Here is a 24,861-nt window from a genome sequence, read left to right on the forward strand (position 1 = left end):
TGGAGAATTGGAGCATGCTTTCTAGAGAAAGCTATTATCACTCTGAGCCAAATCAGTAGATTAAACAGGAGTTAACCTGCCAAGGGGCATGGAGAGCATTTCATGCAGAGGGAATTCTGGTGGAATTAACAAACTCAACCAGTCCAGAAGATTAGTATGTGGAAGAGGTAGGGCAAGGGACCAGAATATGTCAAGTTTTGCAGACTATATCAAGGATTTTGGATTTCATCCCATAGAAAGAGTGGGGCAAGAAGCTGGACTGAAGTGTTTTAAGCAGAAGAGTGATGTGATCTGATTAGTGTAATGGAGAGAACATTTTATCTGTCTTAAGTGGAATGGATTGGGAGCTGGAGTTAGGGTGGTGGTGGATGTGGATGGAGACAAGACTGGAGTAGGAAGTAGCCTAGGCAAGAGATAATGGTGGCTTGAATTAGAGTGTTGGTAGGGGGGTGAAGAGATGTGGTGGAGATATTTAGGAGTTAAAATGAATGGGGCTTGGTTATCGACTGGGTTGATTTGGAGGATTCCAGAATGACAGATTCTTGAATATAGTAGGCATTTAATGAATATTTATTGAATAAATGAATGCAAACTTTCTCGCTTGGACAGTTGGAAAGATAGTGGTACTATACACAGGGATAGAAAACATTGGTTCTACCATGTACCCAGTTACCCAGGCTGGTGTAAGAGTGAGGATGACAGTTCAGTTTTGGACATATTGAAATCAAGGTGTCTGTAGGACACGGAGTGGAGATGTTCAATAGGAAGTTGAATGTATGTGTCAGAACCTGAAGAGAGAAATATGGACTGGAGTTCTAAATTTAGAAAGGAATATTAATTAAATTGATATAAATGACACTGCCTAAGGCTGTGAATTTTTCAAAGTGGGTATCTCAATCCAAGAATAGGTATTACAATCAATTTAGTGGGCTGCAACCAGCATTTAAAAAAATGAAATAGAATAAGGTGTAATGCAATAGAAAACATAAAGGTATAGCTCCTGAATTAAAGATAATGTAAGTGCGACTTTGTGAGAAGTTTACTAGCAGTCCTCCCGTGACACCTCCAGTCCAATTTGTAGGAAGAACTACCACCTACACCTGGGTCTAGCTCCACCTCTACTTCGGTTGGGCATCTCATCTCCTTAGCCGTGTGCTCCACTCAACCCCGATTGGCTGGAGGAGAAAATCAGCACGGCCATTGGTCTCTTCTTGAAAGGGCGGAGCCAGGTTGCGTTTCATCTGCCAACTGTAGGCGGAGCCTGGACGAGGAGGAACTTGTGGGAACAAGGCCCGCGAATCCGCGGCCTGGAGCTGAAGCGGCTGAGTGCGCCCAACCCGGCTGCCAGGTGGAGCCAAAGATGCCGGCCTCTGCCATGCGGCCCCGCCCGGGCACCGGGCCACCTCCGGGCTCGCATTTCCTGCTACTGCTGTTGGCGGTGCTGAGCGGCCAAGTGTCCAGCCGCATCCCCCGCTCGGTGCCCAGGACCTCGCTTTCCATCTCCGGTAAGGCACGGGCGCCTTCGCCCTCCGCCCTTCGCGCCGCGCCCAGGCCCCGCCCGCAGGTGCCTACAGCCACCTGCCCTCCTGACCCGGGCATCCACCCCCAGGGGCCCTCTGCGCAGTGCGCAGCGCACCGCGCTGCTCATCCCCCCCCCGAATCCAGGCGGGGCGCCCACGCGGGGCAGCTCCAGGCCGGCCTTCGTGCCTCGGGTCCTTTGACACACCCTGGCGGCTCCCGTGGCCCCCCTAGTCGCAGGACAGCGGGAGCTTTAAGCCCGTCATGGTGCAGACTCGGATACTGAGGCCCACGGAGGGGATGGGAGTTGCTCGAGGTCATCCATTTCGAAGTTCGTTTTCCCTTGTTACCCTCCTACCAGACAGACGCCTGTGTGGGTCACGCCAGTTTGACTCCCATCCTACTAACAAATCCAGAGATCTTTTATTCTACTCCAACCACCTATTCTTCTGATTACCAGCTCAGCATTTTCACCTGCTCCCTTCTCAGATTCATTCCCGTATCATGAATTCTATCCCCCCACCCCTTTTACCGGGCTCACAGCCCTAATTTAACCTTTTCCCCAGTCCTCTCACATCTGACACCAACTCCCATTCTCTGATCCATCATAACCCTAACTTCCTAATGTTGCTGGCTCTTCCTACCCATTCTCTATATTGAAAACTGGGAAACCAGTGAGTTGACTTAAAATTCTGTTTACATGATTTTTAAAATCTTCAGAAAGAAAAAAAGGAGGAGGGAGATATGGTCCTTTCAAAAGATGTCAGGTTATGAAGAAGCCAGGGGATGCCATGAGGTTAAAAGTGGTCACTGGAATGACCACTGCTGAGGTGGGCACAGCTATGGCTGTGGATCTTGTTTTCTTCTTAGTGGGCATTGAATGTTACCACTTTGGGGAGACAGATTCAGTGAAGCCCAGAGTACAACCTGTTGGCAGAAGCTCACAACTGGGTGATAGTAATTTAGAGTCTAAATTTCAGACCAGTGCCATATAGGGATGTTTTGAATCCAGAAGACAAAATTGTGGCCAGAGCCTGGGCTTTCAGTTTGTGCTGGAGCAATAGTCCCTACATAGAGTTGAGGTTATGAGGCTGAGTTGAAGTCCTGGAATCCAGAGAGTTCTAGATAGCAAGATGAAGCAGAGCTGGGGATACAAAGGGAAGTCTGGGGAACCAGGGCTTATTTTAAGCATGAGAGATACTGCCCGGTTATGAATATGGGTGTGGGAAGATGGGTGAGGCTCCATACATCAGCAAATCTAGGAATAAATGGCTGTTGGCCATTCTATCTGTCCTTGAGGGTAGATGAGCAGATGAAGCAGGTAGAACAGAGTTATACTGGTGCAGGGATAGGAACCCCAGAGTCAGACATTGAGCCAAGAAGATAAATTATGCTAACTTATTTGTTACAATCTTTAAATGGATAAGAGTTTTGAATGCTGATGTGAGATTTAGATTTGGCCAAAATAGAGCTCATACTCAAGGAAGGAAGGAAGGAACCGCTTGTGAAACATGTAGTATGTGTCAGATGCTTTCACATATGTCATCTCATTTAATTTTCTCAACAACCCTGGATGGTGGTATTTACAGATGAGGAAAGTGATGCTCAGAGAGGGCAGGTAACTTACTCAAGATCATACAGCTGGTAAATGAAAGAACCAGATTTAATCTTGGGCTGATTCATTTTCAAAGCATATACGGTACTCTTGCCTACAATACTCCCTACCTCTTTGGGAGGAATGGGGGTGGGAGGAGGTCAGGGGTTATGAGTGAGAGAGGAGATAGTCTCCTAATGTGTTAGTGAAAAGAGTGAAGCACTTCTAAGTGAAAAGAAGTTCTTAAGTAGTGGTTTTTAAAAAAGGGAAATTTAGAGAGGAAACTACTTGTACAATCTATAGGTATTTTCAAATTATGTGTCATGTTGCTATGAATAGAAATTACAAACTTAATATTTATGCTGTTAATAAAGTGTTTATTTTTATAGAAAAAGCATACTTGTCTGGATCATGTGCTAAATATTTTGGCCTCATTGGTTATCTATCTTTGGCAAAGTTAGATGGATTGTCAGGCTCTGTTTTTTTCCCCCTGATGGCTGCTAAATAAATGGTACTTGGAAGAAAACAAAAATCGGCTCCTTTGGCTTTGCCCTTGTGTACCTAACCTTTATGAAGCAATGGCTGTTAACACTTATTCCTCTCACTCTCTTTTTCTGCCAGAGGCTGACTCCTATCTCACTCGGTTCACCATCCCTCAGACATACAATTACTCTGTTCTCCTTGTGGATCCTGCTACCCATACCCTTTACGTTGGCTCCCGGGACACCATCTTCGCTTTATCTCTGCCCTTCTCAGGGGAGAGACCCCGCAGGGTGAGAGATGAGAGTGGGGAAGACCCCAGAGCATGTGATTAGGACCATGGTTATATGGGATATGAGGGGGAGGGTATTGTGGTAGGAGGGGAAGTGGTGGTGAAAATGAATAAGGGAGGTCATCAATTACCTTGTCTCAGCTGAGGGTGATTGGAGGGTCATGGTTAATTGGGGAGTCTATGAGGAAGGTTCATGATGACAGGAGGAGGCCACAGTGACCAAGTCTTAGGTGCCAGTGGGCAGAGGAAACATTGGAATCATGTTACTCTACTTTAGTAGCTTTCCAACTTTTTTTGACCACCCCTTAGTAAGAAATATATGGTACATTTTGACCCAGTACACAAAGTCTGTACTGAAATAAAACTTTCTTGAACCAATATCCATTCTCCTATATGTGATACATACTAATATATTTCATTGAAAATAATGTTGGTCATGACTTCACAATTGATTTCATTAGTCAATAGGTGGAGACCTCCAGTTTCAAAAACACTGCTTTGGGTGTGGGAGGTGTCTCTGAAGTTCATAAATTGAGGGAGGTTGTGGAACTGTGTTACCTACCCTGACTTGGGAGGAGCTGGGAGAGAATCTGGGGGAAATGGCCATTCCTTCTTTCTCAGATTGACTGGATAGTGCCTGAAGCCCACAGACAGAACTGTAGGAAGAAAGGCAAAAAGGAGGTAGGTGTAGATCTGGGCCCTGTCCTGAGTGTCAATTAAGACCTTACCCAGCCCTGGCTCTGTGTCAGTCCCCTCCAGTGCTGCTATCCCAATGGGACCAGGCAGGAACTCTTAACACCATATCATCACCCATCACTTCTGACCGCAGAGCTGCAACTAACTGGCCTGACACTACCCTACCTTTCCTTGTACCTGCTGCTTCTGATTCTCTCTAACCATCTCTGACCCCCAGGATGAATGTCACAATTTTGTCCAGATTCTCGCCATTGCCAATGCCTCTCACCTCCTCACTTGTGGCACCTTCGCTTTTGATCCGAAGTGCGGGGTTATTGTGAGTGACAGGGGTGGGGGGATGGGAAGGGTCTTCTGTGAGTGACTGGTGGGGGGCATGCTTAAGGCAATCCTTGTGCATGATAAGCATTGGGGGTGAGGGATGTCCTCCCAGGGGTGGAGCCCTTGCCTGTCACTGGAGGAGGGTGTGGAAGGGTGGGAGGGAGGTTGCCTGTAGAAGGTAAGTTATACAAAGTGTAAAGAGATATGTAGTGGGATAGTGAAGGAAGTTAGGGATGCTAGCTGGGCTAGGGAGAGGAGAAATCAAGGAGAGAGCTCAGAGACTAGCAACTCATGTTTCCTTTGTCCCGTGTATACATTGTCCAGCAGGCTGGATCCATTTCTTCCTTTCTTCTGGGTCCAATTCTGAATCAGCACAGTCCATGCCTATTTCTTCTTCCCATGGCATATAACTTTCACCACCTTCTCCCACCTCCACTGCCAACTTCATTCTATGTGGGCTGTGACCTACTGCTCTCATGAGCTTCTGAGGTCACTGCCTACTAATGTAGCACCTGCTGGCACCATATTCTGGATCTTGCCTTCAAGGTGGCTGCTCTGTCAACTAAATATTTTTCTAGGTTCATTGCTCACACCCATGCAGACTTGGGACATATATACCCCTAATTACATCTAGGCTAGTCATGGTGACAAAAGTGCCTGAGACTGGTGATATCTCGAAAAGGGTCTTAATGTATTTGAACCTTCATCTTTCCCATCAGTTATCCAGTAGTCAGTCACTGGTCCTCTAGTAGCACACATTTGTGACAAGGGTCTACGATGAGTTGAAAGTCTCACATGACCTTCACATCCAGTGGCTTCCCTTCCTGCTCCATACAGCAATAGGAGGGAGTGCAACAGCTCCTTTCCCTGACCCTGATCTTTAACTGTAGATCTTGACTTGACCCCTCTGCAATCTTCAGTAATCCTTGCCAAACCTCTCTGTTTAAGACCATCCTCATATTTCTGGCCTAGAATACCATAATTGTGTATGCTCGATATACATTCAGTCCCTCTGGACTGCCCTTGGGTTTAGCTGGGTTTATGCTGTGCCCTTTCCATAATGTGGATGATAGACTCCTTGTGGGGTGTGGATAGCTCTGTTATCCTGTCATCCTGGGAAGGTTTCCCAGGTCAGCATGGTATTGAAAATCTCTGTATTCTACCAGGTAATATTGAATATCTAGTTTTCCTATAGTCCTTACAAAACTCACAAAGTAGCTGTAGAACTGTCATTGCCACATTTGTCCTATTTTAGTCTGCGCAGGTGGGTATGAATAACAGAACCATGGCTTATAGACATTAGAGTCTCTCCAAGTTAGTCTCCCAGGGCCTTCTGTTCTTCCTTGGCTCTCCTGAGGTGGGGCCCTAAGGGTTGTTAGGTGACCAGACAGAAAATGTTCTGGACATATTTGTCAGGATTGGTGTGACTTGGACCCTTGTCCATGCTCCAGGTGAACATCAGCACCAAGAGTGAAGCCCGAGGTCTGTATTCTGAACTCCCACAGCTTTCAGCATTTTTTCTCAACCCTCCTATCTAGCAGGCTCATGAAATAAAGGACTATCCTTTTGTCAAGGCTTGTTTGTAGCAGAAAGATCAGCTGTGTTAAACCTTCAGGTCACATACTGAGATTGCCTTCTAGACTTTCTGAATTCTCTCTTCTGCCTTTACCTGCCTGTCTATCCTGCTATCTGGAAATGCCCACCTGCCTGAGCAAGTTCTTGCCTTATCCTTAGTGCTGAAGCTCTCATGTCCCATACTGATGACTTTGAGACTCTGTACAACTGTTTTCTGAGAGCTTTGACTAGCTAGCTGCTCCAGACACAACAACTTGTTGAGTCAATTGCTCAGACAAATGAAGGTTCTTACAAAAGAAAGTTCAAGCACTGGACCTATCATTTCCAATGATGTGGAGTTCTGCCCTTCAGTGACAGCTTCTCAGATACTGGAGGAAAATGTTTTAATTTTTTTTTGAGGGAACTCCATCCGTTAAGAGAGAAAAATGTTAGACTTAAAATGACAAGACTACACATTCAATTGAGTATCTGCTCTGGCCCAGGCTTGGTGCCAGGTACTTTACATTCATGATTCAGTTTAATTCTCGTCATACCATCATGATGTTTAGGTATTAGTTCTTGTCATTTTACAGGCAATGAAACAAAAATTCAGAAAAGTTAGGTACCATGTCTAATGTTATATAGCTAGCAGAGGCAGAGCCAAGATTCAAATCCAGTTTTGCTGCCTCTGGTCTACTGCCCTGATCCCCTTGTCCAACCTGCAAGACAGAAGACCTTACCTGGCTTGAACTTTTGTGGCATTTAACCTGTTTTATGTAACAGGGACCATCTATCCACACTCATCTCACCAACCACCTGGGAAAGGTCCTTGGCCCAGACAGAAGGCTGAATTCCAACCCCACAGCTTAGTGAGAGCCTATCTAGCTCTGGTGTTCAGCTTGAGGGACTTGCCTTTACCACAACTGATGTGCTGATTGACTCAATGATGACACAATGAAGAATCTCAACATTCAGAGAGAGAATGTAGTAGAGTGGTCTCGCCCTTTTCAGACCCTAATCCATTTTTTCCCCTAATAAGTCCATTTTGACTATACAGTTATAATGGCCTGTTAAGTTAATAGGAGGCTCACTTGTTCAAAGGCTATAAACCTAGATAACATAATGATTTTATCTGGGGAAATTGGAAGAGGGCTAGTTTTGGCATGATAAGTTTTAAGGGGCTGAGAAGCCACCTCTGTGAGGAAGTCCAGCAGTCAAGTGCAAACATGGACTAGAGTTGGAAGACCTCAGACATGTAGGGTTGGGGAATGATTTGCATAGAAGGTCTGGTGAGCAGTATAAGAGTAAATGAGATCTTTAAAGTATATGCAAAAAAAGACTAAGGATAGATCTTTAGGATTCATAGTTAGGGGCTACAAAGAAGAAGAGAAACTAACCAGGGGAGATAGAGAAACAGCAGATAGGAGGAAGGACTCCAGGAAGGTGAACTTTCAAGAAAGTCAAGAAATAGAATATTTCAAGGCAGGGAGTAGCAAAAGGTAAGTAAAAATTAAGGAAAATAAGAACTGAGAAAAGGCTCATCTGTTCAGTCCTTGGTGATATATAAGAGAGTAGTTTCAGGCACAGGGATGGGAAAACATAATTTGTTTTCTAGGAATAACAGGTGATCCAGGTCTGGTTAGAAGAAGTTTATTTTAAGAAGTATTAGAGGATAAGTTACTCAGGCTCAAGCGTTTCTACTCTAGGCAATGGTGAGGCATTTTGTCATTCTCTTGCTCAAAAATTATTAAGTCAGTGACGTAGTCTGGGAACATTATTCTGGGGTGGATTTGTAGAGTAAATTGGGGATGAAGCTAGGCACTGTGGCAGAAAGGAGGTGAGAGGTGAGAAAGGCCACAGCAGCAGCTTTAAACTGTGTCCAAAGTGCCCAAACATCTTGGTAATCTCTCACTGAACTGTCACTTTCTCCTCAGGCTAGTATGCTCCCACTGCCACACAGGTAAGTTGCTTGGTCCTCCATTCCAGAAAACTCTTTGACCCAGTACTCCCTTTTGGTGGACCTAAGATCACATCTGATTTTAATAGGCAGGCCTTTTTCAAGACTTTCTCCATAAAATAAAACCTTGCTTGCCAGCCACAGCAAATAGACAAGCTGTCAGAATGGAACAGTAGTGTACTTATGCTCAGGGGACGTATATCTACATTAATATTCCAGCTACAATCTAAGTTATCAGGCTTCAGTAAACACCCTATGTCCACACTAGTTTGTGAGCCAGAGATCCCATGCGTGGCACTTCCACGCCATAACTTTGATTTCTAACCAGCCACAGTTAATGTTCCCTTTTAGTCTTAGGTTGAAATCATTCCTGATTTCTATTTTAAGATGTTATTTTGAAGCCTCTCTGAGTGCACAATGCTTAGCTAAGGTGACTTCTGGCTGGCTCTTACACCTTTCACTTCCTAGGTCACTCCTTTTAGAATCCCTGGATGAGGAAGGCATTTACTTAACAAATCCTCAAATTCTGACGTGAGCTTCAGTCCTTCACTAACTTTGCAGACTCTCTTCCCCTTTTTCTGTATCCTTGACTCTGGTCCTGTCCTTCACCCTTGGGGTGGGAGTAGGGAGAGGATGGCCCTTCTCTTTAGACCCCTAGGCTTCAGAGGGTCCTATATCAGTCTCTCCTTTTCTTTACCCTTCCTAAGGGCATCAGATGTCACGAGGCCTGCTCTCGTCCCTGGTCCTTCTGTCCTGTAGCACATTCTCCAGCCAGCTGCAAATCCTACATTTCAGCAGCATTGCAGAGCAAAAATCTGACTTTCAGCCCCTCAGTGTCATCTAGGCCATCCTAGGCGTTCCTTCATCAGAGCATGTGGTTGTTGGGTACTAGGGTAACTGAAGGACAAGGAATAAATGGATGAAAAGAGGGATGGCAGAGATGGGAAATTCAGGAATGGGCAGGGGAATCAGGAGTAGCAGACTGGGAATATGGGGATGGAAGCAGAGGAATGGGAATTGGGCTTTTTCTTCATCTGACCACCTTTGTAATTTTCATAATGAACCTCCTCATGACCCCTAAACCAATTGCCCCCTTCTGGTCTGTAGGCTGTGTCCAGTTTCCAGCAGGTTGAAAGAATTGAGAGCGGCCGGGGGAAATGTCCTTTTGAGCCAGCTCAGCGGTCAGCAGCTGTAATGGCTGGTGAGTGGGAGAGACAAGAACCTGTGACTTCTTGCTATAATTGCATCCTTCCCCATCCCTGCTGTTGGAATTTCTGTGTCCTTTCTTTCCTTTCCTAGGAATGTGTATTATTCCCATGTCTCTTTCCAGCCTTTCCTATCCTTCCTAGAGTACTGTTTCCCTGGTTTCTCTCTAGAAAATGTATTCTCTGCACCTTTAGTGTGAGTGTTTCCTCTGTGAACATCATTTTCTTTTCTCATTTTTTTTCTGTTTAGAAGAGGAATTTGCTACAATGCATATTGCAATACATTTGGAAAAAATATAAAGAACATATAGAATCTAGAACTGCACTGTTCAAAAGAACTTTGTGTGATGACGGAAATGTTCTGCATCTTGACTATCCAATATGGTAGCCACCAGCTATATGTAGCTATCGAGCCCTTGAGATATGACTAGTGTGACTGAAGGAAAGAAGTTTAAATTGTATTTAAATTCAATTTAAGTGTAAGCAGTCACACGTGTATAGTGGCTATTATATTAGCACAGATCTAGAGTACCCCTACTCAGAAAATCACTGTTAATGTTTTAGGATTATTTCCTTCTAGCCTTTTTGTAATGTGTGTGCACATACATAGACACTCATGCATGTGTTGGCTGGCCAGTCCTTTGTTGCTCAGAGGAGCTAATAATGACTATTGAGTAAGTTTTTGCTGTTATTTCCTTTGACCAAGCTATGTACAGTTGCTTAAGTATTACAGCTTATGTCTAAACCTTTTCTAGAGAATGACTGCCTAATTCTTTGGTAGCCACAAAGTGAATTGTTTGTGTGACATATGGCCTATAATTTAGGTTAGATGACTCCACAAGCACCCCTCAAATTCAGTGAGAGTCCATTTTCTCAAGATAGTGTAAAACAAGCAGGTTAGTAGAAATTTTATGTGTGTTTATTATAAAACTTTTAAATGTCATGCTACATGGATATGATATTGAATTTTGTCACGTGACTTCGTATCATAGGCATTTCTGTATAATTTAAAAATTCTTTTATAAAGAGAATTTTAAATGACATCATGCTACTGCTCATCCTGTGAGCATACAATAATTTAATTAAACAGTTCCAAATCATTTATATAAGTTAATTTTATTTAGTTTATTACCAAGTTTTTGCTATTACCCATTAACCTTGTAATGAATGTTTTTATGCATAAATTTTTGTCCTCATTTCTGATTGTCTTCCTAAGATTTCTGGAAATAGATTACTATATCAAAGGGTGTGAATATTTTATGGCTCATTATCTGTTGCTAATTGGGTTTTTAGAGTGTACCAATTCACACCCTATATCAGCAGTAACTGAGAGTGTATTTTTTCCTCACATAAATTTCACCAGAATGTATTGTTGTCATTTTAAAAGATCTTTGAGACTAAAATAGTACCTTGTTTTAATCTGTATTTCCTTGAGTATTAGTGAAGTTGAACATTTTTCATGTTTTAGTACTATTTTTATTTCTCTTCTGTTAAGTCCTCTGCTTACGTTCTTGGGCCAATTATCAGGTAGGATATTAGTGTTCCAATCTACATCTTTTCCTTTCTAATTATATTTTTAAAACTAAGTCTTTCTTCAGGTAGAAAGCAGATAAGATTTTTTCTTAATTTTTTCCCCAAACACTTAACATTTTTATTTATTTGGAACTTCTTTTGATGAGAGATGGAGATCTAAATTAATTTTACCCAAGTAGCTGATCAGTTGACTCAGCATCATTCATCATACTGTTTTTTTCTTTCTTCACTGAATTTTGCTGTGAACTTTGTCATAAAATTAATTTTACCTATACTTTTGGCTAATATTTTATGAAAAACAAAAATTGGGATATAAGATCTAACAATGAAATCTTATGCATGATATTATAGGAAAATCTTAAAATCTGTATGAATAAAATAGCTTTTAGTTTGAAACTGAACAAAAGTATATATCTAGTAAATACAATATTTGGGTTGTTATTTTTATCATTCATCTATAGTTGAACTTGATGAGACCTTGTTTATACTCATATATATTTGATTAAACCATTTAATCAATGGTTTATTTTTCTTGGCTTTTTATCAAGCACATTTGACAAAACTCTGAGCCAGTCATTGGGATTATTAGGGAAGATAGCAGTCATGAATGTCTCTTGATTCTACATAATTTTTTATCAAAAAACTTCTCAATTGCAACAATCTAAGATAATCATTTAACATTCTTTTTGTTTCAAGCAGTAACTTTAAGTACAGTCAACCTTCTGCTTGTAATTTCTTAGTGTTCCAGTCAGCAAGTGGATTTGCATTAACGTGGTTTAAGGCACACATTTCATAAATAAGATCATTGTATGACAACAAAAATTTTCAAAAAGGTTTCAAGTCTTCTTGTTTTCCAGCTAATGAAATTCAGTGTAGGCTTTCATCCGATTTTATAGATGATGGAAGTGATCAGAAATCACTTTCAAACAGTTTATTTATTTATTTGTTTATTGTTTTTTTTTTAAGGGATATTCTTAAAAGATTTTATTTATTTATTTTTAGAGAGATGGAAAGGGAGGGAGAAAGAGAGGGAGAGAAAAACATCAATGTGTGGTTACTTCTTGCATGTCCCCAACTGGGGACCTGGCCTGCTACCCAGGCATGTGCCGGATTGGGAATCAAACCCGTGACCCTTTGGTTTGTGGTCTGGCACTTAATCCACTGAGCCACACCAGCCAGGGATCATACAGTTTAGAATGACAAGCTTTAGACAGTTAACATAGAACCTCCATGTCTCTTTCTGTTTCAGGTCCAAGTCACAGTCAAAATCAGTATTATAAGTTTTTCTCTCAAGTTCTTACTTTATAGGGCTATAATTTAAATTTTTTCTTGGTCTGACCTAAGTTCCAGTATTTAGTTGGAGCTTTCAGTGTTGATCCATTATGCCCTCTGTTTTGAAAACAGAATAGAAAATAGTGCCAACATTAGGGAAGACCTAGAACCAAAAATCTTAGTAGATGTAAAAATACCCTTAAAGATAATAGAGGTATTTTGAAATAAAAAGAGGTTTTAGTAATGAAAGTATTATTAGAATATAATAAAATAATATATTTTAAATTATAAAAATTACAATGTGCATTGTAGAAAATTGGGAAAATATAGAAATATTAAAGAAGAAAGTGAAAGGTTTATTTGCAATTCAATCATTACCAGATAACTACTATTGTTATTTTAGAGTATCTTTTTCTGTGTTTGCATGTGTGTGTGTGTGTGTATTTATAATAAATTGAAATTATTCTGCATATTTCACTAACCATTTTCTCATCATAGAAATTGTTTAATTATTCAAAAGGTGATTTTTAATCATTACATACTATTCCACCATATGAATATAGCACATATAATTATTCCCATAAAATTATACATTAAGATTTTTAAATTATTGTTTTATGAATAATGCTTTAGAAGAAATCTTTTTACATAAATTCTTTACATAAATGTAATTAATTGCATGTGAGTCAATCCAAAAAAAATAGACTTGCTGGGCTAATTAATGTAAAGATTTTCATTGTGCTTGATGGATTTGTCTAAATTCCCCTCCAGTTAGTCCCACCAGCAGCGATGAGAGACCCTGTTTCATTGCATCCTTGTCAGTCCCAAGTAATGTATGTAACAAACATACAGTGATCTCCAAAGTCCAATTTGATGTATTTTTTATTTGCATCTTTATTAGTGAGATTGAACAACTTTCCATATCTTTATTGGTACTTGTATTTATTTTGGGAAAAGCCTCCAACATCTTTTCTTTAAACTTGGCATTTATCTGTACTGCACTTAGATAAAATCAACAAAATGATCTCAGTGTCTCTATTTGCACTATTCAGATTCAGAAATATTGTGAAATATTTTGACAATAATGTTCACATTAGCCTAAAAACATTGGCAGTTTCTTCCCAGTCTCCTTTGTAGGGTCTTTGTCTTCTCTTCATCTTTATAAATGTTGGGGTCCCTTAGACTTCTACCCAAGATCATCTTGTTTTATGTGGGTATGATCTTAATCAGCCCCGTGGATTCTGTTTTCATTGCATTCTGATGCCCCCCAAATCTGATGTCTTCCTAATCTTCCAAAACCGGCTCTGTGGATTCTGTTTCCACTGCATTCTGATGCCTCCTAGAAATTATCTGCAGCTACAATCTCCACTTGGATATCCCACAGAAATCTCAAAATCATCATGTTCCAAACTAAGCTCATCACCTTCACTCACTTCCCTCAAACCTGCTCCTCTTCCAGTGTCCCTTCTTCTGGGAGCACAGCCACCCAGGTACCTAAGCTAGAGACAGAAGTCAGTCATCTGTCATCCTTCCTGTCACATCCTATAAGAAAACAAGGCTTTCATCAAGAAGAGCAGAAGGAGGGAGCTTTTGTTCTTTCTCTCTGGGAACCTGTCCTGTGTTTTTATCACCTCCTTTTGGTCTCATTGCATTTGTTACTGTGTCTGCCAAGGAGCACTGCAGATGTTACAGCTGCACTGGGTGCTGCCAGCATTTTGGGTCCAAGCCTACCTCTTTATGTCCAGGTGTGTATGTCCGGAGACTAGCACTCACACACGGCAACAAGACAGTTACATGGCCAACAGAGAAAAAGGTAAATGCTGCATCTCTGACTATTTAATTATGTCCAAACAATAGGCTGTTTTTTAAAAGAAAATTATCAACTGTCCCATTCCTTAGATAAGGAAATGGAGAAAAGCAAGTGGAGAAAGGAAGGCTAGGGCATGTTTAAAATCATCTTTTCAATGAGAATGAATGATAATTCCTATTATAAACCTTTAAAGGTAAGCATTTTGCTAAGAAAGTGAAAAGATAAAACCCCAGACTACTGAAGTATTTATTGCCATGACACTACCCTAGCCTGTCAGAGTGCAATTCTAACACATTTTGGAGGCCTGTGCTCACCTACTTCACACTGGGCAGGTAGAAATTGGCTTCCATGAATCACTGTGATTTTTCCTCTTTTTCGGCTTCTAATCTTTTGGGTTTATTTTTGTATTACCAAAAGGAAAATATCTTAATTTGGGGGGTTATAAAGTTAAAAGATGCTAACTACAAAAACCATTCAGTGAATATAAAAAGTATACAGGAGAAAATAAAAATCACTTGTAATTTCATTAGTCAGAAGCAAACATCATTGACACTGTAGAGTTGTAGCTCCTTCAACGGTCTTTCCTGTGTCTGCAGATGTGTATACCTATCTTTAAAAATCAGGTTGAACTGTACCCAGTGTTTTGCTCTAACCAACTTGTTCACTGAACTCAACACTGTGGGCATCTTTCTCTTTTGCACATCACCTTTTACCAATAGCAAATATACATTTTAATGTCTACTGACTCAATATATTCAGTAATAATTAGCCAAAAACTGCATGTGCAGGAATATTTTATTATATGGATAGTGCAACAGAATACTTGGAAGTGAGACTGTCCTGGAAAATGTAGGACATGTGATGATCCTGTGCCCTCCTGTGGATTCTGGCCTTCACTGACAGATGGCTGCTGTTCCTTCTGTGTGTGTGTGTGTGTGTGTGTGTGTGTGTGTGTGTGTGTGTGTGTGTAAGCCCCTTGGTACTCCTGGAACATCTGGAACCCTGCTACTTCCCCCCAAAGTCTGATCTCTTCTACTGTCCCTTAGTGTCAGTCAACTTCTCGTATTCCATTCTGAGTGAGCTTCTCAACAATTCTAGGCTCTGGAGTTGCTGAGCACCCCTGTTGATCCCTTAGAAAGTTTTGGGACCCTTTAACCACCATCTACCACTGGGTCCTTTGCATGGTTATTGGAGGTCCTTTACTGTTTGCACAATACTTATGATTGTCTCCGCACTCACACACACACTGAATCGTGCTCCCAAAATATTTATAACAGTCTCTATCACATCTCCCTCCATTCTCAGGGCATCCATGACACAGCTTCTACCAGAATTTGGGTTTTAGAGTGTTTTGTGTACAATGCTCAGGAAAATTTTCGTTCTGACTTTGGCTTCTTTATGAACTCTTTTTTACCCCCATTGGAAAACCAGATGATTGGCTCATTTGCTGCTCCATTTGCTGCTGGGACCTGTGTCCCAAACCTGGTTTTCTCCTTCTTGACACCTCTGCAAGGAAATGTATGCTTGTTTGTAGTCCTCCACCTCTGGCAACAATTCAAGCATATGGCCTGTTGAGATTTCATAAGGAACTGTAACCAACATGTATGGAATGCCAGCCATGGGCCAGTCCCTACCTGGGACTCTGTGTTCATCTCATTTAAACTTCAGAGCTACTCTGAGGAACCTGAGGCTTAGGAAGGTCCATTTGCCCTAGGTTATATTACTTGTAGGTATTCAGGGTTCAAACCCCAGCCTTCCTGGCTCCAACACACTTGGATTCTTATTACAACCTTAGGCAATAGTATAGTCTCTAATCACCCTGCAAGGAGGTTTCTAACACTCCACCTCGCCCTCTGAGGGCTCCTGATCCTATTTTGCTCTGCATAACATGTTTTTAAAATAGTGGTTATCTTTCCAGTGCCTGAGGCATGTGGCTTTGGTCAAGCACCTGTGACTGCAGTGTGACTCTTTTTCCCTATGGTGGCCCTACTCTGCAGCTTCCTTCCCGGGTGTGAGCCCCACAGCCCTTGCTGGGTTTCTGTGCAGCAGCTTCTGGCACACCAGCTTTTCTTGCTTCTCCATCTGCTCTGGCTTGATCTTCTGAGTTGTCTTCAGTAGCTCCTCCCTTTAAATGGTGGTGTCCTAGGGCTCTCCTCTTGCTTTCCCATTCTCCCTGTCTATTACATTTATGTCATAATTTAAGCATGACTCCCAAATTGCTTAACTTGGCCCTGCTGCCCAACCCCTTCTGTTTGATTGCCTTCCAGTATCTCCAACCAGATGTCCCAAAGGTACTTCAACCTTGCACGTCTAACAACTAAGCTCACTTCTTTCTCAGCCACTTCCTTTATGGGCCTTCTGTCATTTCCTGGCTTAGCTCAGAGTGTCACCATCTACTAAGCTAGAAACCTTAGAGCTATATTTTATTCCATTCTTTCACATCTCATACTCAATTGATTTTCAAGTTTTGTCATTGGATTCTACCTCAGAAATATCTCCTCAGTCAAGTCTCTTTATTCCCTCTGGCCCTGCCTTGGTTCAGGCCCTCTCCACTCTTACCCGTGCTGTGTGAATGGCCTCTTAACTGGCATTATCTTCCTAAAAACAAAAACTGATTATGTCACCTTGTCTTCAAGAAAATCTCTGCAGTTTTGCTCTTACCTGTAGGATAAAGTCCATGTTCTTGGTCCCCTCTTCTTACTTGTTCATCATCCTCCCTGAAGTGGCTCTACCTTGCAAATGCTCATTTTTCAGCCCAGCTCAGATGTCACCTTTGAAATGCTGTTGCCTCAGTCAGATGTGGCTGGGTTGTCCTCTGTGCTCCTGCACACATCTGTGCATCCATACCTCCTGGTGTCTGATTCAACGTTTTTGTTCCACTCTCAGATGAGGGTTCCTGGGGGGCAGCGATGTGCTTAACTACAAAACACAGTGCTCCACATTTAGTAAGTGATGAAGGAATGCCACTCTGTTCTCTCCAGAACCCCTAGTGAAACACAAAACTCCAGGGGTGTTGTGACCTTCTACTCCCACAAAACATTTTCCCCTGCTCATGTCTGAGCCCTTGGCAGTGGTTCTCAGAGTGCTATAGTGTTCTCACATTCAGCCCACAGAGCTGCGCCTCCCTTTCTTTCCCAGGAGTCTGTATTTTGATCAATTCCCCAAGTGACACTAGTAAACCCTAAAGTTGTGACTTGTTCCAGAGCAGTGTACACCCACCAATGTTCGGAAGGAACACTAGTTCCTTCAGACATTTACCGGAGTGGGAGAACTTAAGTAAAATTGGAACACGCTGCAAAGCAAACTCCCTTCCTGGAGAGTAACAGTAAATTAACACATTACAAGGTAGAGAAATCCTGAGGACAACAACACGCAGACCAACCAAACAGCCTGATTTCCACAGGAGCAGCCTTTGTTCTCCTTTCATACACATTTTAAAACTAGCACTTTTCCATTAGCACTGGTTCCCTCCCTGCCCTGGAGCACTTTATATCTATGGTGATTTTAAGTAGGGGGTGCCTGTCCTGTGCTTAGCAGTGCCCCTGCTTTGTTCCTTGTTCTGCCTGTGACACCTTCTGCTTCCCTCAGTCGGTCTCTTACAGCTCATGTCCTCCCTATCTTTCCGCAGGGGGGGTCCTCTATGCTGCCACTGTGAAAAATTTCCTGGGGACAGAGCCGATGATCTCCCGGGCTGTGGGTCGTGCTGAGGATTGGATTCGGACAGAGACCTTGCCATCCTGGCTTAACGGTGGGGAGACGGAGATGGGTGCTCTGGGGACAGAGAAGGTGGCTGGAGACTGGGTGCCCCAGGCTGTGCCTGTGGGATCTGAGGCCACAGGTCTCCCCAGCTCCAGCCTTTGTCGCAGCTGTGGACTTGAGGCCAGCCGAGTGGGGGGATGAAGATGGAGATGATGAAATCTACTTCTTCTTTACGGAGACTTCCCGAGCATTCTTCTCATACGAACGCATTAAGGTTCCTCGGGTGGCCCGTGTGTGCGCGGTGAGACCTGATCCCAGCTGTCTGTCATCTCCTGCTTTGCCTGGCCTCTGTTGTTTCTTCTCTGGGTCCCTGTTTTTGCATCTCTCCTCTGTCTCCTTTTCCCTTATGTCTTGACTTCTTTTCTGGGTGCTTGAGGAGTGTGGGGGAAGGGCTCTAGCCCCTTTTACCCCACAATTACCTCTGTGACACACTGTCCCTAAGAGATGGACTAGTTAGTGTAGACAGGACCTGCTGACAGACACACCTGAGCCTTAGGCCTTGCTCCACCACTTGTTGCCTCTGTGACTCAGGGCAGGTTCTTTAGCTTCCTTACAGATGAGGGTATTAATGATGCCCGGCTATAGGGTTGTTCTGAGGACTAAATGAGGTAAGTTATGTAAAGCATGTAGTACAGTACTTCGTAAGTGCTGTCATTGTGACCCTGTCCACTTATGTATTATCATCCCATGCTGTTACTCTGCCTGCATCTCCATCATTGCATTTCTGTGCAACTGTCTCCACGTCTGTCCTTATCTGGGGGAAACTCGTATTGGTCTGCACATTCTTCCTATAATATTGGTCTTCTAAAAAGGAATTGCCATGCTTTTGTCACCCCCAGGGAGACCTTGGGGGCCGGAAGACCCTCCAGCAGAGGTGGACAACATTTCTGAAGGCTGACCTGCTGTGTCCAGGGCCTGAGCATGGCCAGGCCTCCAGTGTCCTGCAGGACATGGCTATTCTTCGACCTGAGACTGGAGTGGGGACCCCCATCTTTTATGGCGTCTTTTCCTCCCAGTGGTGAGGGGGTCCTGGTGTGAAGGAGAGTCACAGGGTGGGAGATACGTGTGGTTGGCACAGTGTCAGTGCTCTCTGCCCTGGAGGGGGTGGCCTCTCCCTGGAGCAGGCGGCACTGCTCCCATACATTTCTCAGGGGTCATCTCATTGGACAGGGAGTGAGTTGTTGTCTCCTAGTTCCTTTCAAATATCTCGCTCCAACCTGTGACTCTTCCAGGGAGGGGGCTGCCATCTCTGCTGTCTGTGCCTTCCGACCACAAGACATTCGGACAGTGATGAGTGGTCCCTTCAGGGAGCTGAAACATGACTGCAACAGGGGGCTGCCTGTCATGGACAATGATGTACCCCAGCCCAGACCGGGAGAGGTAAGGGGTCTGGGGCAGTTCTTCATCTCATGCCAGAATGACCTCATTAGCTCAAGAGCCCAATTAAGCATCACGGATACTTCCTGGCCTCTGGGAAACTGTCACCCATACTGTGTTTCCCCTAGTGCATCACCAATAACATGAAACTCCAGCAGTTTGACTCATCACTCTCCCTGCCTGACCGCGTGCTCACTTTTATCCGGGACCACCCCCTCATGGACAGGCCAGTGTTTCCAGCTGATGGCCACCCCCTGCTGGTCACTACGGATACAGTCTATTTCAGAGTCGTGGCCCACAGGGTGACCAGCCTCTCAGGGAAGGAGTATGATGTGCTCTACCTGGGGACAGGTATGTTTAGTTGTCCATACTGTGCACACATGCTCTCATTAATGAGAGTCCCATACTTACAGGTATCAGAGTCTCGGGCACAGGTACAGTTATGTCATTATGTCTTGCCCCTTGCCTGCTTCCTAGAGGATGGACACCTCCACCGAGCTGTGCGGATTGGAGCCAAGCTCAGTGTCCTTGAGGATCTGGCCTTACTCCCGGAGCCACAGCCAATTGAGACTATGAAATTGTATCAAGTGAGTTGCAGATTTTGGGAGCCTGCTGGGGAGATGTCTGAGCCAGTGCGTAACTCGAAGTCTGGGAGATGCAGCATGTTCCTCTTTCTCATTCACTTTCTGTAGAGCTGGCTCCTGGTCGGTTCCCGTACTGAGGTGACACAAGTGAACACCACCAGCTGTGGCCGTCTCCAGAGCTGTTCAGAGTGCATCCTGGCCCGAGACCCCGTCTGTGCCTGGAGCGTTCAGCTAGATGTGTGTGTGGCTCATGCTGGGGAGCATGGAGGGTGAGTGTGGCTGCCCTGGCTTTGCCCCTTGTCACAGCTGGCTCTGACCCATCTTTATAGCTATTTGTTTCTCATCTGTTAATGCTGCACTCTGTGTGTGTGTGCATTTCTTCTTTTTGTCACTTGTGTGTCTTAGTGTCTGTCCTTACTAACTCACCTGTTCATCCATTTTGCTGCCTTAGTCAATGTCCTTGCCCCCCTGCTAGACCTGCCTGAACCACATGACTGACTTTCTATTTTAATTCCAGTTAACTTACTCTATATTTATACATGTTCCTGAACACCAAACTTATAAATAATTCAGAAGTTAAAGTATTTGTCTTTGGGAATCAATTTTTGGTTAAGAACTTTGACCTGGTATTTCATTTTCCCTTGGGAGAACTTGAAAACATCTCAGGCAAAAGCAAGTGCTTTATTCTTTATTGTTTTAACATTCATTAAAATAAGAATTTCATTGGTCTTGGGTATCCTGTGTACTTGAGCCTCAGAGTTTCCTCAACATATGTATGTGTGTGTGGGATGTGGTGTGTGTGTGTATGCCAGTGTACTACTTTGTAATACAAGAAACTACCAAGTTGGTATTCTCTGCACTCTACCCTGCATAGTCTAATTCATACATGGGAGAAAAACAGACTGTGAGGTTCGTGTGGCGATAGCTGCACATATGGCCTTCCACTGTTCCCCACCTCCAGCTAGACTAAGCAAACTTGGTTTTACCCAGGAGACCTGAATGTATTCATACCAGTCTCAGAGTTCATTTCAGAGCCTCAGTGCGTATTGAAGGAGCTCACACTCAAACACAATCTACCTTTGGTTGAAGCTTTTGTGTGTTCAGATCGAACTTCCACCTGGTTTTCACTGACAGCCCACTAGGGGTCTCACTGGCTTCCCTCCTTCTGAGAGTGGTGTCAGGAAGTTCAGAGTGAGCAGTTTGTCTTGCTGTCCATCTGTCACACACAGTCCACTGAAATCCTGAAAGTACCAGGATTATATTATTTGAAACAGATCTGTTACAGGCCAGTAGATACCAAAACGGTTGTTGAAGACAGAGTTCCTACACTAAGGTGAGATGCTTTATATAACAAAGTTACTCACTGACCCTCACAGAATTTTGATTAACTTTTGTAGAGAAGAATTTTCCCCTTTTTCTTAACAGAACCTCCCCCCCTGTAGTTTTAATATCCTTTTCCCCCCAGAGAAATCTTATAGTTGAGGACAGGCAGGTATATTTCTTGGAAGGTTCCCACCAAACATTTTTCCAACAGACCTAGTACAAATTTAATTTCCTATGGGTTGCTAGAATATGTGTAGAATGATGGGTATAGTAGGTATTGGGGGAAATTTTGATGATCAGAATGTTGACTGATAATTCCAGGAATGATTTATGAGATGATGGGAGATGTAACGAGTGAGTGAATGTTTAGTAGTACTGAGGAGGGTAGAAGAGAATGTTGACACTGGATTTATCACATGTTCTCTTCTTTGTAGGCTGGTCCAAGACATAGAGTCAGCGGATGTCTCTTCTTTGTGTCCTAAAGAGCCTGGAGGTTTGTCTGGTTTAGGGAAATGTGGGTGGAAAGGGGCTAGAAAGTTGTCTATTTGGACCCACTTTAAAATTTCGACCCTGGCCCTGACTTGTGTGGTTCAGTGGAGTGAGTGCTGGCCTGCAAACCAAAAGGTTGGTTTGATCCCCAGTCAGGGCACATGCCTGGGTTGCGGGCCAGGTCCCATTTGGGGGTGTGTGAGAGGCAACTGATTGATGTATCTCTCGCACATTGATGTTTCTCTGCCTCCCTTTCTTCCTCCTTCCCCACCTCTCTCTAAAAATAAGTAAAGAAATAAAATGTTAAAAAAACAAAACAAAACAAACTTAGACCCTGGAAGATACGGCAGCCAGTGACCCAGAGCCTTATCCTCTTTGGGAAACCACTCTTTGCTCCCATGGCCCCTTCTCATATGATAGCCCCCCATGTTTCTCTCCATCATATCCTCAGCCTATAGCCTCACTACCTTTTGTGCTTTTGCTGTCTCTGCAGAATACCCAGTAGTGTTTGAAGTTCCTGTGGCTACAGCTGCACATGTGGTCTTGCCATGTTCCCCAAGCTCGGCCTGGGCATCCTGTGTGTGGCACCAGCCCAGTGGAGTGACTGCTCTTACCCCACGGAGGGATGGGCTAGAGGTGGTGGTAACCCCAGGAACCATGGGCGCTTATGCTTGTGAATGTCAAGAGGGTGGGGCAGCTCGTGTGGTAGCTGCTTACAGCTTGGTATGGGGCAGCCAGCGGGCCCCACAAAGTCAGGCCCACACAGTGGGGGCTGGACTGGCTGGCTTCTTCCTGGGAGTTCTTGCAGCATCCCTGACTCTCCTCCTGATTGGTCGACATCAGCAGCGACGGCGACAGAGAGAACTTCTGGCTAGAGACAAGGTGGGGTTGGACCTGGGGGCGCCACCATCTGGGACCACAAGCTACAGCCAGGATCCTCCCTCTCCTTCTCCTGAAGATGAGCGGCTGCCGCTGGCCCTAGGCAAGAGGGGTAGTGGCTTTGGTGGCTTCCCTCCACCCTTCCTGCTTGATCCTTGCCCAAGCCCAGCCCACATTCGGTTAACCGGGGCTCCTCTGGCTACATGTGATGAAACATCCATCTAGGGCTGGGCAAGTGACCACTGGTGCATGAATGACCACTGGAGTGGACTGTCCATTGAGATGCTGAGATCACTGGGCCTGGAAGATGGTCATGGCCTCTGAGTTCTCTTTGGCCTTTGAGTGATCACTTGACTTCAGTGTCTACCCTCTCTGGGACTGGATGTGTTCTAGGCCAGGCCTTTGAGTCCTGATTCCTGATTCCCATGAGAGATCAGAACTTCTCTTGGCAGTGAATCAGGACATTTCCCACACCTGCTCTATGAACCCCTGTGACCCCCTTCAGCTCTGGCCCACTAATTTGGGTCCATAAGTTTGCAGAGGGGCATAGGACATAACTATGACTTTGCCTTCTGGTTGAACCCTGGCCAGAAGGAGGAGCTGTGGTGGTGGTTGGGGGCTAATGTGCACTGAGTCCTTGGGGTGGTTTTGCAGATTCTCCCAGTTAATCTAGTTCTCTGTGGGGAGTGCATGATCCTGAGATCTCCCTCCATCCCAGTTTTCCTTCTTCTATGAAAGAGTATGTGTATATATGTGTGTTCACAGGAAACCTGGCCAAATGTGCATGAATGACTAGGCCAATGCTCAGGTGTATTCATGGGGTAAGTGGGGGGAAGATTGGGATGGGGGCATCGGCTGTAGAACTTTAGACCCTGTAGCCAGTAATGGAATGGCTTTCCTTTCTAAAAGAAAAGAAAGCACTGCCCCCCCCCCCTTAAATCCCCATCACTTCTCACAACCCTTCTCTTGAGTTGAGAAAAATTCCCAAAGTGGCCTTCTGGGTGGGAAGGGAAGTGGTACATGTGATCCCATCTTTGTGTTTGTTTTGCCTCCTGGCTTCCAACCACTGCCATGCACAGCTATTTTTTCTCTGTCTGGAGTATAGGCTAGAAACCCCTTTCCTTGGCTCTCATTAAAAATAAATTTCACAACCTTCTTAATATTAGGGAACAACAAAAGGGGAACAGTCATAGGAAATATGAACGGTTTAAAGATAGGTTAGTATCAGTGACTTTACTCAGGTTGACACCCTTGCCCTAAAGCGGTTCTCCAGTGGGGGTCTACTGACTCCCTGAAATCGTATGCAAAATGTTGTCTGTACATGTGTGTCTGTGTTTTCCTGGGGGGAGGTTTTATGGCTCTCATCAGATTCTCAAGGCCTTAACGAAGTTAAAGGACCACTGCCCCAAGGTCACCACATCTCTGGCCAAGCTGAGATGGTGCCACTCAGCATCAGTTTTCCCTGCCCTACACCACCTGCCCTGTGCCCACCCCTGGACTTGCAGCTGCTGGATGAGTCTCATTCTCCAGTCCCTGGAAGCTGGGCTCTGTGCATATTTGAAGACACTATCAACTCTCACCAAACTTAAAGACTCCTTCTTGCTTCACAGCTCACAGATGCTCTAGGCTTCTCTTGCTCAGTTCTGGTCTTGGCCTGTGAATGTGCCTTGTTTATCCCTGGTGCAGGGCCCCTCCATCCCCCACCCTTTGAGATCAAATGAATGACCCAGCCCTTCCCATTTGGAGTTTTCAGCTCTACTTTCCTTGGCAGCAGCCTGTAAACTACCCAAAAGAGTCCCCTTGGGTTTGAAATTATCAGTGGCTATGCCCTAGTAAGTGCATGATCTTCAGCAAATAATCTAACCTAAGAAACTTGGTTTAGTCATCTGTAAAGTGGGGATAATAATACCTACCTCAGGGTTGCTGCAAGGATTAAATGAGAGAACATGTAAACAATAAAGCACTATCTATTCCAGTAGAGGTCGTTGTGTAAAAATTGGACTATTATGCCAAAATCATGTAGCTTAACCAAATGTAATCATGATACGTGCCATCCCTTTAAGTCCCTTTTGGTGGAAGAAGGATCATTGCCTCACACAGACATCCTGTTTCGGGTAATCTCTGAGCAGGTTATAGTTGCCAGTGTTTAAGTGTATGGGAGGCAGGACCTGCAGTTTTTTATAATCCTCAGATATGTTTGACCTTAGTGACCCTATTAGTC

General features: G+C 44.0%; 1 protein-coding gene across 3 annotated transcripts; it reads left to right on the forward strand.

The window, feature by feature from the left end:
* Positions 1-1,285: 1,285 nt before the first annotated feature.
* On the forward strand, positions 1,286-24,615 carry SEMA4F (ssemaphorin 4F). Of its 3 annotated transcripts, XM_090281596.1 has the most exons (14): positions 1,286-1,505; positions 3,734-3,885; positions 4,506-4,565; positions 4,798-4,896; positions 9,517-9,610; positions 17,858-17,977; positions 18,078-18,229; positions 18,828-19,006; positions 19,221-19,368; positions 19,494-19,716; positions 19,843-19,952; positions 20,058-20,218; positions 21,707-21,765; positions 22,255-24,615. In XM_090281596.1, exons 1-14 carry the CDS (start codon positions 1,361-1,363, stop codon positions 22,863-22,865), a joined length of 2,313 nt encoding a protein of 770 aa, XP_090137722.1. In that variant the 5' UTR covers positions 1,286-1,360; the 3' UTR covers positions 22,866-24,615. The 3 variants fall into 3 exon arrangements, with proteins under 3 accessions (XP_090137722.1, XP_090137723.1, XP_090137724.1); XM_090281597.1 differs by lacking the exon at positions 4,798-4,896; XM_090281598.1 differs by lacking the exons at positions 3,734-3,885; positions 4,506-4,565; positions 4,798-4,896; positions 9,517-9,610.
* The last annotated feature ends 246 nt before the right edge of the window (positions 24,616-24,861 follow it).

The sequence above is a fragment of the Furipterus horrens genome, unplaced genomic scaffold, assembly GCF_987537825.1.
Source record: "Furipterus horrens unplaced genomic scaffold, mFurHor1.1.pri manual_scaffold_6, whole genome shotgun sequence".
Taxonomy (NCBI): domain Eukaryota; kingdom Metazoa; phylum Chordata; class Mammalia; order Chiroptera; family Furipteridae; genus Furipterus; species Furipterus horrens.